Genomic DNA, 21,356 nt, shown 5'->3' on the forward strand with positions numbered 1-21,356 from the left:
AATGTAACACTGTAGCAAGTTCAATCAATAGGCAGATAATGTAATATAGTATAACAGTAAATGTAACACTGTAGCAAGTTCAATCAATAGGCAGATAATGTTATGTAATATAAAATGTTATTATTATGTAGCTAATATCATACAGTCTCAAATTTAATTAATAGGCAGCAAACATTTTATGGCATGAAATTTAAATAATAGGCAGCTAATATTTTATAGCATGAAATTTAATTAGTAGACAGCTAATATTTTATAGCATGAAATTCAATTAATAGGTGGCAAATATTTTATAGCATGAAATTTTATTAATAGGTAGCTAATATTTTTTAGCATGAAATTTAACTAATAGGCAGCTAATATTTTATAGCATGAAATTTAATTAATAGGCAGCTAATATTTTACCACATGAAATTTAACTAATAGGCAGCTAATATTTTACCACATGAAATTTAACTAATAGGCAGATAATATTTTACCACATGAAATTTAATTAATAGGTAGTTAATATTTTACAGCATGAAATTTAATTAATAGGCAACTAATATTTTATAGCATGAAATTTAATTAATAGGCAGCTAATATTTCATAGCATGAAATTTAATTAATAGGCAGCTAATATTTTATAGCATGAAATTTAACTAATAGGCAGCTAATATTTAACCACATGAAATTTAATAGGCAGCTAATATTTTACCACATGAAATTTAACTAATAGGCAGCTAATATTTTACCACGTGAAATTTAACTAACAGGCAGCTAATATTTTACCACATGAAATTTAACTAATAGGCAGCTAATATTTTACCAGATGAAATTTAATTAATAGGTAGCTGATATTTTATAGCATGAAATTTAATTCATAGGTAGCTAATCTTTTATAGCATGAAATTTAACTAATAGGCAGCTAATATTTTACCACATGAAATTTAATTAATAGGTAGCTAATATTTTATAGCAAGAAATTTAATTAATAGGCAGCTAATATTTTTTATAGCATGAAATTTAACTAATAGGCAGCTAATATTTTACCACATGAAATTTAATTAATAGGTAGCTAATATTTTATAGCATGAGATTTAACAAACAGGCAGCTCATATTTTACCACATGAAATTTAGTTAATAGGCAGTTAATATTTTACCACATGAAATTTAACAAATAGGCAGCTAATATTTTATAGCATGAAGTTTAACTAATAGCCAGCTAATATTTTATAGCATGAAATTTAATTAATAGGCAGCTAATATTTTATAGCATGTAATTTAATTAATAGGCAGCTAATGTTTTACCACATGAAATTTAATTAATAGGTAGCTAATATTTTATAGCATGAAATTTAATTAATAGGCAGCTAATATTTTACCACATGAAATTTAATTAATAGGCAGCTAATACTTTATAGCATAAAATTTAACTAATAGGCAGCTAGTTTTACCACATGAAATTTAACAAATAGGCAGCTAATATTTTATAGCATGAAGTTTAACTAATAGCCAGCTAATATTTTATAGCATGAAATTTAATTAATAGGCAGCTAATATTTTATAGCATGTAATTTAATTAATAGGCAGCTAATGTTTTACCACATGAAATTTAATGAATAGGTAGCTAATATTTTATAGCATGAAATTTAATTAATAGGCAGCTAATATTTTACCACATGAAATTTAATTAATAGGCAGCTAATACTTTATAGCATAAAATTTAACTAATAGGCAGCTAGTTTTACCACATGAAATTTAATTAATAGGTAGCTAATATTTTATAGCATGAAATTTAATAGGGAAGCTAATATTTTATAGCATGAAATTTAACTAATAGGCAGCTAATATTTTACCACATGAAATTTAATTAATAGGTAGCTAATATTTTATAGCATGAGATTTAACTAACAGGCAGCTCATATTTTACCACATGAAATTTAGTTAATAGGCAGCTAATATTTTACCACATGAAATTTAACAAATAGGCAGCTAATATTTTATAGCGTGAAGTTTAACTAATAGCCAGCTAATATTTTATAGCATGAAATTTAATTAATAGGCAGCTAATATTTTAATTAATAGGCAGATAATATTTTACCACATGAAATTTAATAGGTAGCTAATATTTTATGGCATGAAATTTAATTAATAGGCAGCTAATATTTTACCACATGAAATTTAATTAATAGATAGCTAATATTTTATAGCATGATATTTAACTAACAGGCAGCTCATATTTTACCACTTAAAATTTAATTAATAGGCAGCTAATATTTTACCACATGAAATTTAACAAATCAGCAGCTAATATTTTATAGCGTGAAGTTTAACTAATAGGCAGCTAATATTTTATAGCATGAAATTTAGTATACAGCTAATATTTTATAGCATGAAATTTATTTAATAGGCAGCTAATATTTTATGGCATGAAATTTAATTAAAAGACAGCTAATATTTTATAGTATGAAATGTAACTAATAGGCAGCTAATATTTTATAGCAAGAAGTTTAATTAATAGGCAGCTAATATTTTACCACACGAAATTTAACAAATAGGCAGCTAATATTTTACCACGTGAAATTTTATTAAAAGACAGCTAATATTTTATAGCATGAAATTTAATTAATAGCCAGCTAATATTTTACCACATGAAATTTATTTCATAGGCAACTAATATTTTATAGCATGAAATTTAATTAATAGGCAGCTAATATTTTACCACATGAAATTTATTTAATAGGCAGCTAATATTTTACCATATGAAATTTAATAATAGGCAGCTAATATTTTATAGCATGAAATTTAATTAATAGGCAGCTAATATTTTACCGCATAAAATTTAACTAATAGGCAGCTAATATTTTATAGAATGAAATTTAATTAATAGGCAGCTAATTTTTATAGCATGAAATTTAATTAATAGGCAGCTAATATTTTACCACATGAAATTTAACTAATAGGCAGCTAATATTTTACCACATGAAATATAATAGGCAGCTAATATTTTACATGAAATTTAATTAATAGGCAGCTAATATTTTATAGCATGAAATTTATTTAATAGGCTGCTAATATTTTACCACATGAAATTGAATTAATAGGCAGCTAATGTTTCACAGTATCAAGTTTAATTAATAGACTGATAATGAAACACAGTATCAAATGTTATGTTTAATGAATAGGCAGATAATGTTACATACTATCACGTTTAATAAATAGGCAGATAAAGATACATACTATCAGGTTTAATGAATAGGCAGATAATGTTACATACTATCTGGTTTAATGAATAGGCAGATAATGTTACATACCATCAGGTTTAATGAATAGGCAGATACAGTTACATACTATCAGGTTTAATGAATAGGCAGCTAATGTTACATACTATCTGGTTTAATGAATAGGCAGATAATGTTACATACTATCACGTTTAATGAATAGACAGGTAATGTTACATACTATCAGGTTTAATGAATAGGCAGATAATGTTACATACCATCAGGTTTAATGAATAGGCAGATAATGTTACATATTATCAGGTTTAATGAATAGGCAGATAATGTTACATACTATCTGGTTTAATAAATAGGCAGATAATGTTACATACTATCTGGTTTAATAAATAGGCAGATAATGTTACATACTATCTGGTTTAATAAATAGGCAGATAATGTTACATACTATCAGGTTGAATGAATAGGCAGATAATGTTACATACTATCAGGTTGAATGAATAGGCAGATAATGTTACATGCTATCAGGTTGAATGAATAGGCAGATAATATTACATGCTATCAGGTTTAATGAATAGGCAGATAATGTTACATGCTATCAGGTTTAATGAATAGGCAGATAATGTTACATACCATCAGGTTTAATGAATAGGCAGATAATGTTACATACCATCAGGTTTAATGAATAGGCAGATAATGTTACATACCATCAGGTTTAATGAATAGGCAGATAATGTTACATACCATCAGGTTTAATGAATAGGCAGATAATGTTACATACCATCTGGTTTAATGAATAGGCAGATCATGTTACATACTATCACGTTTAATGAATAGACAGATCATGTTACATACTATCAGGTTTAATCAATAGACAGATAATGTTACATACCATCAGGTTTAATCAATAGGCAGATAATGTTACATACAATCAGGTTTAATCAATAGGCAGATAATGTTACATACCATCTGGTTTAATGAATAGGCAGATAATGTTACATACCATCTGGTTTAATGAATAGGCAGATAATGTTACATACCATCTAGTTTAATGAATAGGCAGAGAATGTTACATACCATCAGGTTTAATGAATAGGCAGATAATATTACATACCATCAGGTTTAATGAATAGGCAGATAATGTTACATACCATCAGGTTTAATGAATAGGCAGATAATGTTACATATTATCAGGTTTAATGAATACGCAGATAATGTAACATACTATCTGGTTTAATAAATAGGCAGATAATGTTACATACTATCTGGTTTAATAAATAGGCAGATAATGTTACATACTATCAGGTTGAATGAATAGGCAGATCATGTTACATACTATCAGGTTGAATGAATAGGCAGATAATGTTACATGCTATCAGGTTTAATGAATAGGCAGATAATGTTACATGCTATCAGGTTTAATTAATAGACAGATAATGTTACATACCATCAGGTTTAATCAGTAGGCAGATAATGTTACATACCATCAGGTTTAATCAATAGGCAGATAATGTTACATACCATCAGGTTTAATCAATAGGCAGATAATGTTACATACCGTCAGGTTTAATGAATAGGCAGATAATGTTACATACCATCAGGTTTAATGAATAGGCAGATAATGTTACATACCATCAGGTTTAATGAATAGGCAGATAATGTTACATACGATCAGGTTTAATGAAATAGGCAGATAATGTTACATACTATCAGGTTTAATGAATAGGCAGATAATGTTACATACCATCTGGTTTAATGAATAGGCAGATAATGTTACATACAATCAGGTTTAATGAATAGGCAGATAATGTTACATACTATCAGGTTCAATGAATAGGCAGATAATGTTACATACTATCAGGTTTAATGAATAGGCAAATAATGTTACATACTATCAGGTTTAATGAATAGGCAGATAATGTTACATACCATCAGGTTTAATGAATAGGCAGATAATGTTACATACCATCTGGTTTAATGAATAGGCAGATACATACTATCAGGTTTAATGAATAGGCAGATAATGTTACATACTATCTGGTTTAATGAATAGGCAGATAAAGTTACATAACATCAGGTTTAATAAATAGGCAGATAATGTTACATACTATCTGGTTTAATGAATAGGCAGATAATAATGGTACATACTATCAGGTTTAATAAATAGGCAGATAATGGTACCAGTAACAAATTTAACGAACATGTAGCCCATGTTATACAAGATGAAATGCAATGAATAAGCAGTTGGATAGTATCAAGTTTAATGAATAATTAGCCATGTTACACAATATAAAGTTATATGAATGGTGACCTAATGTTACACAACATAAAATTTTAATAACTATGCAGAAGTTTTACACAGTATCAAATTCAGTGAATCTAGTAACATAATTTGGGCCTCAGGTAATCCCCTAAAGGCACATGCTCGTTCCCCAGTTGGATCAAGATTTTGCCATTGATCGCAATGAATTGTGACAGTGCATCAAGGTACTGACATGAAATGAGGTGAAATCTGTAAACTGACATTTTGCAGGTAATAACTGCACACACTGCATGACATTTCCAAGACCATTTCAGTCAATTTCGAAGCTTTGAACACCTATTTAGTCTAAATCAAGTGGTGGCTCACATTGTGATTAAGTATGCATTTTAAACATCTGTCAACAAAATAAATACATTGTGAACAACACAAACTCTGTACAATACAATTTTGGCCAACTACATTTGTATTTCCTGAGAAATCTGCAAAAATGTAATTTCTATGAAATGCTTGAAGATGTAGGAGTACATGCAAAACAGTTTTGTTTTCTTATTTAAAGTCTAGTACCATAAAGAATCTTTGATTTGAGCTGTGAAACCAAACAAGAAAAATATCTAAAACCAGGACACAGATATCTGGTGATTTTGTTAACCCCTTCCACCACATGTTTGCGGAGGTCATTAAAGGACAATGTTCTCTCATAGGAGTTTGTGCCAAAAATGAATAGCATTAAAGAAGTCTTTCACCTTAAGGCGATTCATGTGAAGGAGCCTCTCTTTCAGTCCCAGTAGCTCTTGTTTGTAGCAAGGTAAGAAACCCAAACCTTGCCATACATACCAATGCATCTATACAGACCATAACTGCTGGTTGTGGGGTTTCCAGATGAATTCTTGAATATAACCATTGTCTGTTCTGCCACTGACACAAGCAGTGTTTTATCCTAGACAATATCAGGGCATTTTGATCTAATAAACTGCAAAACGGCTACTAAAGATCCAGAAGGTCTATTGCAATGGGTAAGATGAAGGTCTGTGGCCACATTAAGGAATTTGAGAATCTGTTGTAACATGAATGCATAGATCCACATCTTCTTGGTGACCACATTTTATTGAGTTCAACATTGCATGCAATGTGCTTAGTGGCATGATGGACTCAATTGTGACAACTCACAAATTCCATGCCAAGATGAACAAAACACTGGGAGGGAGACAGATTTAAATGTTTGTGTGAAAACTGATCCTAAAGAATTGAGGGAAATCTGATCCTATCTTAAATCAACACATCAAACTACATTTTTCTTCAAACTGGCATTCTGGCATACTGTAATTACTGTTGCCAAGATTCAACTTGATGGGTTATGCATTGAACTGTCTTCGTGAAGACCCTTAGACTGAGGTTGAGACTGAGTAGGAGTGCACAAAGTAGGTCCAGGATTCCTTTGAATGCAAAGCAAAGGGACTTGCATGACAGCAGCTAAAATGTATGATAAAAAGGCATCCATCAAGTCGAAGCTGATCATGTACTCATCCTTCTTAAAGAAAGCCTTAATGATCTGCATCTATAAACTGGTTGATCCAGCTCGTGTTCATCACTAGAAAGATTGTGAATAAAATGCCAGAGAGATTGGTTTGTAAACTATCTCTACAGCTTACTTGTTAAGTAAATTGTTCATCTTAATAATTAGTGCCCTTTCTGGATCAATTGGAGAGGCCAAAGATGGAGGGGTCTGGAGGAAAGAAATACAGAGCCTCTCTGAAACATCCATTTGTTGTCCAGGAACAGGTCAAGTCAAGCTTGTCAATAATTATTCTGGGGACCTATACAAATCTGTCAGTTGGCAGACCATGAGTCACTGTTGATTGCTCATAATCATGGAGATGAGAAAGTGGGCTTCATCTCTCCTTTATTTCACTGTTTTCTGCACTGAGACTATTGTTGACATTTTTTCTGTTGTGTTCAAAAGGACTCAGAAAGACTGGTGTAAGATCGGTGACTGTTGTCTTGCCTTTAGGGCTTAGACTGGCACTGACTACTGGAAACACAGGGTAAGGCAAGCTGGAGATGCAATTACTGTACTGCCATCTTCAAATTGTCTCCAAATAGCAGAAAAACAAAAAAAGGTAACAATCAAAGCCACAGAACAGTGGAATTCAAGTGAGGTTGAGAGCTGGAAAGCATCCAATCTAACCAAGACAAGATTGCATGAGGCATTCTGGGGATATGTTACAATGCAATGTGATAAACTCACAAGCATGAGTATTACCTGCTTTCTCTGCAAGCTTAAATATAGTGAGCAAAACCAGTTCAATTAAGAATGAGGGTGGCGTTATATTTCTCAACGACTCTGATTTTTTCTCAATGCATTCTTTACCATGAATTGAAAATAACCTGACAGCTGGCTGTATATGAAGGTGGCTTTATTACTGAGGTCCTGTATCTTCTTTGTCAGATAGTCAGTATTCTCCTAAATCCGGATGAATTGAGGAAGTGGTCAGAAGGATGGACGGTTGTCATCATCCACATGAAATAACCTGGCTGAGTATGATTGTCTTGAAGACAGTAGAGGTAGGCACTCAGGAGAATTCAATTTCTTATAGATCTTCTATTGCAACCTTAAAGCTAAACTAAGTTCTCTCCACTGTAGGATCTGCATTCGTTAGTTCTCTCAGCATTCACTGGGGAGGTTCTTGTCTTACAGCAAGCTATTCATATCTGAGCAAATCATGCAAAGAGGAAGGGAACAGGTAAATTCATCAAAGGACATACTCATATCACAAGTATAAAATTGTGACTCAGTAGCTATTGGTACTTGAGTCATCAAAGGAATAGGCAGAACCAGCAATGGGATAGCTATGTGGACAGACCAACCAGATGGGTTCCCATAACAGACCATTGCTGACTAACTGCAGCCTATGAGAAAACGTATGCATACTGGGCTGCCAGAAAAGGAGCAAATCCTCTCATTTTCATGTCAGGAGTTGCAATGCAGGAAGACAGGCAACAAAGAAGATACCCCTAAACTCCATGTGCAATTTGGTTTCTCTGACTGCAGCAAATGAGAAGATCCATGGTTTCTCATTCCAGTTATCCAGAAGTAAAGGAATGTTCGCCAATGTCATGGTCTGGGAATCTAATGAGAGGGAGGGTCCATAGAGACATCCCCACCATACTGGCTACTGACTCACAAGCTGGATTTAAATGAACTGCAAAATAATTTTTGTTTAAAAGTATGCTAAAGACATCAGCTAGATAGAGAATTCTATTTCTGGATTGTAATAGATGTAAATAGTCCCTGCATTTTTCACTTCCACGATTGAGTCTCATCCAAATGACATATGTGAGAAAGAGGCATTTTTTTAAAACTGTGGAGCATATTCAAACAGAGTAACAGCTGGTATAAGGTGTAGCCACTTATGGGGACATAACAAGGGGTAGCCACATGGGAGGTGACAAGGGAACATAGCTGGGGGTAGCCACATAGCAGTGACAAGCGGACATAGCAAGGGGTAGCTAAATAGTAGTCACAAGGGAAGATAGGGGGTAGCCATGTAGCAATGACAAGAGGACATAGCAAGGGGTAGCCAAACATAAATAACAAGGGGATATAGCAAGTGGCAGCCACATAGTATTGACAAGGGGAGATCATTATCATTGTCTTCTCATAGATACTATTCTAACTCTCTATATTGTATTTAGAAAGGAAGAAATATTTTTTTTTTGTCTTTCCAGCAGGACTGTATTCAGAAGGTAGTAGAAATTAATTGATATGTTAATATAATTGGGTAGAGTATTCGAAACAGAAACAAACATGTGTCTATAAAATTTGACTGGTCTACTTTGAATAGTTTTTTTATTCAGTTTTATTAACATGCGTCTCAGGGCAGATGGACAGTACCATCCATCAAAATGGTGATCATGTTTATATGCCTGGGGAGCAATTTTAATTCAGCACACAATATGTGTGTGGTAAATTTATATATAAATGCAATAAACTGAGAACGAACAGTGCACACATAGTTTCTAACTAGCTGAGCGCTTTTGACTGAGTATTTTTCAAAGGCAAAGCAAACAATGACAAGACAAACAATAAAAAAAACATATTGAAGTTACAAAATTAAGAGACTATTTCTGCTGGAATAAAAGTTTGAAAATGTTCAATGTTTCGACTAGGTGGCTTCAGCTTGACTGATGATGTTGTGCACTAGTTTATACTGACCTACAAATGGATGAAATAAATGACACACCCATTTGTAGTTCAATACATACTAGTTTATACTGACCTACAAATGGATGAAATAAATGACACACCCATTTGTAGTTCAATACATACTAGTTTATATTGACCTACAAATGGATGAAATAAATGACACACCCATTTGTAGTTCAATATATACTAGTTTATATTGACCTACAAATGGATGAAATAAATGACACACCCATTTGTAGTTCAATATATACTAGTTTATATTGACCTACAAATGGATGAAATAAATGACACACCCATTTGTAGTTCAATATATACTAGTTTATACTGACCTACAAATGGATGAAATAAATGACACACCCATTTGTAGTTCAATATATACTAGTTTATATTGACCTACAAATGGATGAAATAAATGACACACCAATTCGTAGGTCAATATATACTAGTGCACAACATCATCAGTCAAGTTAATACCAATTAGTCAAAACATCAAACATTTTCAAGCATTGATTCCAGTAGAAATAATTATTTAAACTCCTGTAATTTCACTGCTTTTCTGTGTTTATTGTTCGTCTTGTCTCATTTTGTGTTTGCCTTTGAAAAAGACTCAGAGTCTAAATTGCTCAGGCTAGTTAGAAACTAGTTTTGCACTGTTCATTGTCAGTTTATTGCAGTTATACATCTATAAACACATATATTAAAATTAACATGGCATTTAAAGTGTCAGAATAAAGCAAACTGATATTCCAATACTATTGGTATATCAAACTGTGAACTGCCCAGGGCGCAATATTACGAATATATAAACATTCTTTCAACTGCAGGCCTATAGATCAATGATGAATTTCTCCTCATTCATAAATGGGATATGAAAATAATGATAAAAAGTATTAATAGTCCGTTTTCTAAATTAAATTAAAATGGTATGCAGTGTCATTGGAATCCTTTCTTTTTTCTATTTCCCTCTCCCCTCTAATGAATAAGGGACAAAATGAGCAAAACTCTGGAGTGAGAGAGAAAAACTTATTGCGCTGGATGAAAACATTAAAACTGACTTGTACCAAGTAACCAACAGTAATCTGATTCATTGTAATAGTACATTTACGCTTTCCTTGGGATCTATCTACAGTATTCATAATATCAATGATACATAGTTGCAATAGCTAGTCGACACTGTTACAAGGCACACATACTGTAGCATATTTAATGCTTTTTTGTTGTTGTTTCTTAAAACCTATTATAATGTTCTAAATACTGATTATTAATTATTAAATATAAAAATGGCCGAATGGATGCCCCAGCCTCTATCTCTCTCTCTCTGGATTATCATAGCTAGATATGGGCGAAGCTCGAAGAAAATACAAGCGTTGGAGATTTTTGCTTGTGTCATACAACAATGTCTCTGGACCTATGAACAATGGTAAAGTTTAGACAAACCATCCAAAGGAGAGAGAGAGAGAGAGAGAATTTTGTTTTATAGTCTTTAGAAATGTTAATTAAAGCAGAATAATGCCTAGATGAACTGTCAATATATTAAAATCTTTTAATTACCTCTTGTTGGTTCATCATTTTGTTTAGTTTCTATTCCACTCTAATTTCCATACACCAGTATGTGAATGCCTGACAGTTCAGGTTCAGTGTACAAGTAGTTAACCATTTTGTAGTGCATCATTTCTTCATAAAAACCATATTTCATATTTAAATCATGAGTGTGTCTTATATTGGTTTAATCAATGTGACTAAAAATTGAAACTCAAAATGAAAAAAATCAACTTATCAATTTGCAAATGAGATTGTGAACAACAAGAAAAATTATAGAACTACATTTTGTAGTGGACACACTCGCATGGATCTGAGGAGTTCATTCACTTGGTCAATACACAGTTGCCCAGGGCATATTGTAACTCCATTCAAAGTGCAAATATGTGTATTTGTATGTGATATAAATCAAATATATGTATAGTATGTACGCTGTATCAATGATATACCACTCACATAAATTTTTCATAAAAAGGAAACTTGGCAAGCCTCATTTCCTTTTAATGAAAAATATATACATCTCATGGTATATCATTGATACAGCATACATACTATACATATATTCTATATATATAATGTAACTATTGCACAATCTTTGATTTTGTTCTGGCTGCATGTAACATTTATTACTAAAAAATATTTGAATTTCCGCTCACCTTCACACAAGTTTTGAATTTAATCTGTACAAGTGACCAGATAAAGACAATAACACCAGCTGAAAAAGTAAAATTAACCTCAGTAGTAAATTCAAATCAATGTAGAAAAAGAAATTTCTTTTACACACGAGACAAATCATTGATATGCTTGTCAGATACATGTCTACAATATATATTACATAGAGCAAAATCAATTTGCTTTATAATAACTATGAACTGATTTAAAATATGTATTAGACAAAGCAATAAAAATCTGCATTATAATAACTATAAGAATATTTACAATATGTATTACATAGAGTAATACAGATCTGCATTATAATAACATGAGATAATTTACAATATGTATTAGATACAGCAATAAAGGTATATATTATAATAACCATAAAATAATTTATAATATGTATTACATAGAGAATGCATTATATTCATTATGAGAAGATTTACAATACTAAATTTCATGCACATATTTGAACATCCATATATAATTCTACCTTTAACAATTTACTATTACAGTTGTATACATCTTACATGATCATTTGTTTGTTCTTGTTATAACACTGAAGCTAAAATTAAAAAAGAAAGCAAATTTTTAAAGTAAATTATTTTTCTCCGAGAATACTTACCTAATCGCATAAACATTAGAGATATAAGCCTATTACCTTCGGAATCAAGCCCTACTAAAAAGATGAAAACTCATCTTTCAGTCTATTTCATATAGACAATGGGCAATAACTATTACCCATTAGTTTCCCTTGCCACCACTAGGTGTTGCTAGTTTTTAAGCTGAGTGATATGGGAACATAGATGCTCACATAGTGGGGTGGTTGCAAGGGTTTTTAAGTACTGTGAGTGCGTAAGTATTTTCTAAGAAACATAATTTACTTAACAATTTGCTTTCTCCTTCAAATGTGTTCCTCGGTCATGTTAACATTAGGAGAATATGTAATGGGAGGTGGGAATACTAAGCATCCAATCTCTACCTTCGGTATCCCCAAGAGGATTATGGCTTGATTCCCAATTTGAGTGATAACCTGTTCTCATAACTGATAAGTAACACGGCACAGGATCACATGATTGAGACCACTATCTCAGGTTAAGAACTGAAATATTCTTACCTATAAAATGTCACTGGCAAATCCAGCAAAGCTAATAGGCTGTGTTGACTTGTAAGTGGGTATGGTGGTCATGTGGACCACTGTCACGGAACCCACCAGAGTTTGTTTTTGAGCAGCTAAATCTCTGAGAAGGTTGACTGCATGTCAGTCGACTGCTTACACTATTTCTCGAATCGAATTGTTGCATTCAAACGTGATGCTTGCAGATATCACTTTATTCTCATGAGCTGAAACATTCATAAGGCAGCTGCGAGACTTCAGTGTATGCTGAGCATATAACCCACGTCAGCCATGAAAATAGGGTGTGTGGAGTCGTATCTTGCTTTCCAGCTTTCACCAGAAGAGTCATTTGCACTTGTCACAACTTTCCTCCATGCATTTCAAGTAGTGTTTGAGAGCGCAAATAGGGTCTTGTATTTCTGATGCACTTGACTTGTCTATGGTGGAGAGCAAGGATATGACAAATGTTGACTGCCAACTGACAGTAGCCTTCTTTTTGGCCAAAAAATCATGATTGCCTTGAGAGGACCTCGAGCCATCTGATCTGAAGATAGTTTGGTGTCAACTGAAAGGACATGTAGTTGACCCACCCTGCAATCTAGGCCAAGGCTATCAGGAAACATGCTTTGTATGATAGTAGCTTCAGTGAAGTTTTGGGCCAACTGAAGCTTATTTGAGCTGAGCCATGTAAGAACCCAGGTCAGATTCCATTTAGGAAATAGGGGGAGTGGTTTTGGTCGATGCAAATAATAATTGCCTAACAAATTCGAGAGGTATTTATCATGATCAATATCACATCTGCCATGATGTTTAAATGTCAGAGATAATCGAGCAGTAGACTTTGATGGCAATAAGAGCGAGCTTTTTCTCCTCCAAGAGCCTAAGAAAAAACAATGGCCAATTTAGGGAATTGAGGCACTCAGAGGGACAATGTTATCGATATGGTACCGTTCCCTAAAGTTAAACACACGCCATTTTCTCTCATAAGCCGTCAGAGTGGAGGGCCTTCTTGCTCACTAGATTCTCTCATTTCTTGTAATGAGGAAATAATATTAACTGTGTGTCACTCCACTCACTTTTACACCATCGCTGGTGCCATGTGCTGTGATATCTCATTGTGATGCAACACAATATTATATATATTAAAAAGTATGCATAAATTATGCATAATTGCTTGAAAACTTAGAGGTATAATTCACCACAGAACGTCCTTAATTTACACGTATCCATGGAAACTACCCACAACTTTGATTTACACCATAACCTCAGAAACGCTGCAATGGCATACATCGAGTACATAGCTATGTTTTCAATATATCATGATATGGTACATAACGTGGTTCTCACCATAATGTGTCGGTTCTGAACATGGTTGGTGGTTATGGAAGCTAATACTGGTTACAATGATCTGCTTCAGTGAAGTTTTAAAAATGACAGAGAAGGGGCAATAACTATGTAATATTATTCCTGAAAATATACATCTAGATGTAATATGCATTTCACACACACAATTACCTCAAATTATGAATAAGAGATGCAGAGCACTGGTGATTACAATAATTATGATCATACAGATGGACTGACTGACACAAAATCTGTAGCACTCCTTCATTTTGATGCCAGGCCCTGATAACAGCTGACTATATAAGTAAACAAAGCTTAATAAAAAATATAACTTACCAAATACAGCAAAAATGAGAGTAAATGTGAAATGCCTATACATTCTAAGTTTGACAATGTTTTCCTGCAATCGAAGTGTTCTGATAGTCTGACGAAGACTAGAGAAAATCTGTATTTAGTCAAGGAAAAGTAATCCTGGTCTATGTCAATAAAATTAATAATATTTTGTTTATAAGTCAAGATCAGTCTCTTGAAAGGATGGACACTAAGTTGTTTGAGAATACTTTGCGAGGTAGTTGCATCATAGTATAATCTTTATCGTACATAGACATCATGTCGAGATAGTCATATCATAGTATAATCTATGTCTTACATAGACACTATGCCGAGGTAGTCATATCGTAGTATAATTTATGTCGTATATAGACACCATGCCGAGGTTGTCGTATCATAGTATAATATCTGTAGTATATAGTCATCATATTGAAGTAGTCGTATCATAGTATAATCTATGTAGTACACAGACATCTTGCTGATGTAGTCGTATCATAGTATATTTATGTCGTACATAGATACCATGCCGAGGTAGTCGTATCATCGGATAATATCTGCAGTATGTAGTCATCATATCGAGGCAGTCGTATCATAGTATAATCTATGTCGTACATGGACATCATGCCGAGGTTGTCGTATCATAGCATAATATCTGTAGTATATAGTCATCATACCGAAGTAGTCGCATCATAATATAATCTGTGTAGTACACATATCGTGCTGATGTAGTCGTATCATGGTATATTTGTATCGTACATAGACACCATGCCGAGGTAGTCGTATCATAGTATAATCTATGTCGTACATGGACATCATGCCAATAATCGTATCAGCCATAAAGGACTTGTATTCACTCGTCGCAATATCTACTTTGCCATTGATTCTATATGGAACTCGTCAATAGACGTATTTGTTCTTTATTTAAATTTAGTCAAATTCCTTGTATAATTTATAATTTATTATATGTTTCAATAATACGAGCCGTATTCACGAAATTAATGTCATCCGCAGATACGAATTGTATACTTGCTTTAGCTATACCGTCTCTTTCATGGTCTGACTCAAGAGTAAATTGCCCTGGTACGTGGAAATCGATTTGCTTATGGTGTATCAGTGAAGTCTATACAAATAAATAGAAGATTTTAATTTCATGCATAAATAAATAATAAGAATATGTTTCCTCCAAATATTCAAGTCCGATTATGATCTTGCAAGCTCCTCGTCAGTCAAAACCGACAGTAGTATAGAATCAGTTTAGCGTAGATCATCTCACATGTAAACTACAATAATTTTTCCCACCCATCCTTTTTCATAAATATGGTATTTTAAAAAAAAAAATTTTGTAAAGCTCATTTATCCTAAAACAGTGTTCCCCCCCCCCCGCTAGTATAATGTGTAGTTATAACAGTGTTACAGGAGATATGCCCTGGTTTACTTTACCTGTACTAGCCTGTTTTAATCTGAAAGTCCGCCATATAGATTATGTGAAAACCATAGGACTCACTAGTATCCAAATTTTATGAAAATCTCTGGCTCAGTAACACCCACACTTTTATTTAAAACCCTCACTCACATAAAGACTTTACTACATTGTTGCAACTGGTTTGTCTGCCCAAAACTATTTTAAAACATTGGCTCAGTGATATCACTGATACAACAAACGTGTATGAGAACAAACCTGTTTCACTAACCCGAGAAAAGGTTATCAATGCAACAAAAACCTGGTTCGCTAGTTGCAAAGTTGTTATGAGCAAACTCATGCTTCAGTGGTCAACACATTCTTAAGCAGTATGGTGTACACCTACAAGGTCTTGGATTTATCATGTACTCCTGGCTAATTAATAAATGATGCAGATGTTTAAGTGGCCAATGCGCGCGCACACACACAAACGCACACACACACGCGCACACACACACACACACAGACACACACACACATATTTTGTTTCGGTTTAAACTAATTTCAATCCAGCCTACGACTGGGGTTGAATGTTGATATATTACATTCGCATGTTACATCTCTTTGTCATGTTATATATTGTTTGGCGTCGGTACAGCGAAGTAAATCAAAGTTTAATCAGGCGTAACGTTCTATATTATTTTTCGCTGTTGTCTGCCTTGAAAGTTTTAAAAAGTCCTAACGTGTTGCAGCTAAAACATTGATCGTTTCTGAAACTATCTTTCTGTATCTTAAACTTTTCCCTGCCCAATGAAAAATTAACTCGGCTGACTTAGGTCACATGATTCCGCTGCTGTCCCATGTTGTTTTTTTTAAACTTTTTATCAGCCGACATTTTCTGAAAATCTCTCTTGCATGGTCTCTATAACGAGAAAAAGGTTAAATTAGTTTAGAGGACGCAGGTGTGTCAACTGTTTTGACTGCATTGTATGCCAAAGTTGTCTGTTACTGATGGGATATACCTATACACGCAGATATGCTTTTAATGTGGATAACAGGAATTTTTGTGCTGATGGGACATACATATACACGCATCATCATCATCATCTTTATTTCCTTCCATGGAAGATTACATGATATAAGAATAAATCATCTGAATACAGTCAATAAATATTTTAAAAAATATATATATATATATATATATATATATATATATATATATATATATTAGAATACAAATTCTTACACAATATCAATCAACAAAGTGTTCGTCAACTCATAAGTTGCAAGTTTCAGTACCTTATTTACAGAAGATAGCTGCACACTGCATGACAAAGTATGCTGCATACAGGACGAATAGCTTAGAGTTTTCTTTGTCGATTACTCCTGATGGTAACCTTTTACCTAAAAGATTTTGTAGTTGCAGCTCATCTTCTGCATTAAACAACGTAATGTGCAGGCTCAGGGGAAATTTATCAGTAAGGAAATCCCAGAAAGAATTTCGAAAGTTCGACATATAAGGACAACTAACACAACAATGAAGTATCAAGTCTGTATAAACATTCCCACATATAATACACATATCAAGCTGTGTTTGTGGAACAGCAGCCGATAGTTAAGCTACATATGTAAATACCTTAGTGTGTTGTCTGGTTTTAGCCGACTGCCACACTGAGGCAGGTCGTAAGTATTCGTGTATCGAAGAGAATCTATCAAAATCTGCTTGATTAGACATACGAACTCTCCAGAGGCTATTTTGAAGACCAACAATTTTTGACCTTACAATTTCTTTCCAATTATGTTTATCTGGAATTTCAGAATGATGTAAATAATCAGTTAGATACCCGAGCAAGTCAAACTTCTTTGAGGTATAATATAAATTTGAAATTAACCCGCAGCTTGACATGCATCCGCTCAAAATGAAGTGAAATAACGCAACGTTAAACACACGTTTAGTATGTACATTGTTAGGCATCAAACACAATCTGTGTAAAAAGATCAATTTTCTTCTATCAATTTCGGACTGCGCTGATGTCCATCCTAGCATTCCCAGGGCAATGTCTGATCTTGTATGTATTGGAAAACCTTGTAAATGTTTGGCAAAATACCTCAGAGTTTTATCCAATAAAGCGAGGTCACTTTTTGAAATGTTACACCATAATTCACTTCCATAAAACATTGAAGGGAAAATTACCTTTTTAATTACATTTGCAGCAACCAAAGGATTTAAACCATTCGGTTTAATGCCAATACCAAACAGACCGTGAAAAGATTTTTTCCCTTTCTTGCATGCATCGAGTATTGCGTCATGCGACGTCAGCTTTGAGTTAATCCGGTGACCCAGGTGTGTTGCCGAATCGGTAACCGGCAAACATGTCGGGCGAAGATACCATTTCATATTGATATAATTATTGTATTGGGGTCCGAAAATGATAATGTATGACTTTGTGACACTAAGCTCGAATCGCCACTTATTACTGCAGTCGTATGCTATATCTAACAGCTTTTGTAGATTGCTAGGATATATAGCCAAAAGTGAAGTATCATCAGCTAGGGTTGGATTTCCCACAGCTAAGGATCCAATCTTTGCTCCAAATCCACTATTTTCTAACTGTAGCAGCAAGTCATTTATAAATATTGTGTACATCAAGGTTGACAAAACACCCCCTTGTCTCACTCCTTGGCCAATTGAGAACCAATCTGAAAATTGCCCATTTACAAGAACTTTACTCTGTAAATTTGTATACATGTTAAAAAATATCAAAAGGGATTTACCCGTAATTCCCAACGTGAATAATTTAAAAAGCAGTCCTTCGTGCCACACGGTATCAAATGCCTTTTTTGTATCAAAGAAAAGCAGCAAAAACCCGTGAACCCATGTTTACATTATATTGTACTGATTGCAACAGCACAAAACTCGTTGTTGTGCAGCCTAAACCTTTTTGGTAACCATGTTGTTGTGAACTGGGTATACTAGAATTAGTATCTTTGAGCCAAGTTACCAAACGTTCATGAATAATTTTCTCAAAGGTTTTGTAGATAACGGGCAGTAAAGTAACAGGCCTGTAACTTTCGAGGGAGTTCATTGATTTTCTGTTACCTTTGTACAGTGGTATTACTAACCCTTTTTTGCAATCTACAGGTATGTAAGATTGATCAATCATCCGAGTAAATAAAATTGTCATGCACTCGATGAGGTAGTCGCTGCCATAGATCAAATGTTCATTGCAAATTTGATCATGGCCCGATGCTTTTGATTTCTTTAGACCTTTAATGATTTCTCTTACTTCGTTTAAACTGATACTGGTCTGTAAGGCCTCGATATGGCTTACTTCGTCCTGTAGACCCCGATTTAATTCTCTCTCTATAAATTCATAAACGTTTCCGTCAAAACTATGGTTTAAATTCGGCATGTCAATGTCCTCATAGTGTCTGGCAAAGCCATTTGCGATGGAATCATCATCACGGACACAAACTCCATCAGTTGATAGTTCCTGACAAAAAACTATATTGTTCCCTCTCTTAATGTTGATTATTTTCCAAAAGTGTCTTACATCGCATTCATGTGCTTTTTCAATTTCTTCATACATCTCCCCCATATATTTTTCCACAGCCAGTTTTTGAACGTTTCTAAAGTCTCTCTTCTTATCTTTATATTCTCTGTAAGAATTAAATTGACTACCCCTCGGTCTTCCCTCATTTATCCAAGTATACCTAGCTTGTCTTTGAAGCTTATGTGCTTCTTTGAGTTCATTTGACCAGTATGGTTTGGCATGATAATTGAATTTGGACTTTGGAAGCGCGATGTCGCTTGACTGCTGTATTGCATTAACAATGTGCCGGTAAAAGCTATCAACATTGTCCGAAATAGTATCTATATCTAAAGTTTTCAGGCGAAGGTCCAGCTCAGATTGATAGTTTTTCAAGATATCAGCGTTTAATTTGTTCCAGGCTATGTTGTTTCTCTTCATAGACTGTCTGAAGTTTCTCCCACAGGTCACTGTACGAAGGGAAGTAAGGATAGGGAGGTGGTCAGATATCACGTGCTCTTCGTGATCTGAAACAATGTGCACACTTCGTAATCTACCTATGCATTGATCAGACAGTACAAAATGATCAATCATCGTTCTTGCTGGGGTGAACGTATAACGGGAACCAGTGCATATTATTAAATGTCCAGCACTCACTAGATTATTATATCACAAGAACTCATGAATATTCTATCTTTGTAATCTCTGAAAGTGTCTGGTTCAGCTACTGCATTGAAATCACCAGTAAAATACACGTCCCCCAGCTGTGAGTACTGATCATAGAGATTTTGAATCAACTCAATTTGCGCTTTGTAACAATCTATGCCATATAATAGGGTCGGCATATATACACAAAAAGTATATACATTTTGCATATCGGGAAATTTGAATTCTATGCCAACAACTCTGTCACTATTAACTTCATCTGTAAAGTTAGCATATCTCATGAGAGAAGTTTTGCAGAAGATTGCAACTCCTCCTTTACCACATTTTATTAACGTGCTATTAGAGGAAATATCCTCTGCCTTAGCAGTGCATTTATAATCAGAACGAATAGTATCGCAAAATGGAAGTATGTGCTGTAATAGTTTATGTTCAGTTACGCAAGCTACGTCAACATGATATTTATTCAGCATTGCTCTAAAGCTAGGAGCAGAGGAATTTCAGTTGACATTAGGACAGACTGGAATCATTTACACAAATTATTGGTAAATAAGCCTTACATTTCAACATATTCAATATGTTTTCCCTTGGCATGTTACAACATAATCATCTATGACACAATCCAGTTACTAAGGCAAAATCAGCGTACACATACTACAATTGATTGTTAGTAGCTGATTTTAAATAAAAGACTTTTTCTTCGTCAAAGCTGCATTGTGACATTCAAAACTATTGGTTACACAAATAGCGCCATTGGCAATTTCACATTAAAATTTTTTCAGGGCGTGAACTGATGTTTAGTTATTAAATACTGAGGTTTATTTAACTTGGTTCAATATTTATGAGGCAGCTTTTATTGTTGACACCGTATATCTTTTAAAATTGTTATGGATGAATATTGGAAGTATGACATGTTCTTCCGTGATGCGAATTTGTTTTCAAATTAACATAATCAAATGATGACAAAAAATATATGGTGATCCCAAAATTATCTTTTCTCACAAACGCGGACCAAAGAATTAGCATGAAGCTCCGGACTCTCCAGGGGTTATGGACATGTGATGTCCTGACAGTAGGGCTTGACATATCCTGTC

General features: G+C 33.7%; 1 protein-coding gene across 1 annotated transcript in view; it reads right to left on the minus strand.

The window, feature by feature from the left end:
* The window catches only part of LOC149771353 (Golgi-pH regulating cation channel-like), a 32,996-nt gene extending 18,216 nt beyond the window's left edge, over window positions 1-14,780 (minus strand). Inside the window, exons 1-2 of the mRNA XM_089948560.1 lie at window positions 14,677-14,780; window positions 11,879-11,937 (exon numbers count right to left, since the gene is read on the minus strand). Of these exons, the coding sequence (XP_089804686.1) occupies window positions 11,879-11,937; window positions 14,677-14,719 (102 nt within the window). The 5' untranslated portion in view covers window positions 14,720-14,780. The remainder of the gene's footprint in view (window positions 1-11,878; window positions 11,938-14,676) is intronic.
* Window positions 14,781-21,356: the final 6,576 nt, after the last annotated feature.

This window comes from Sinohyriopsis cumingii, unplaced genomic scaffold (genome assembly GCF_028554795.1).
Source record: "Sinohyriopsis cumingii isolate HCF-2022 unplaced genomic scaffold, ASM2855479v2 utg001938l, whole genome shotgun sequence".
Taxonomy (NCBI): Eukaryota; Metazoa; Mollusca; class Bivalvia; order Unionida; family Unionidae; genus Sinohyriopsis; species Sinohyriopsis cumingii.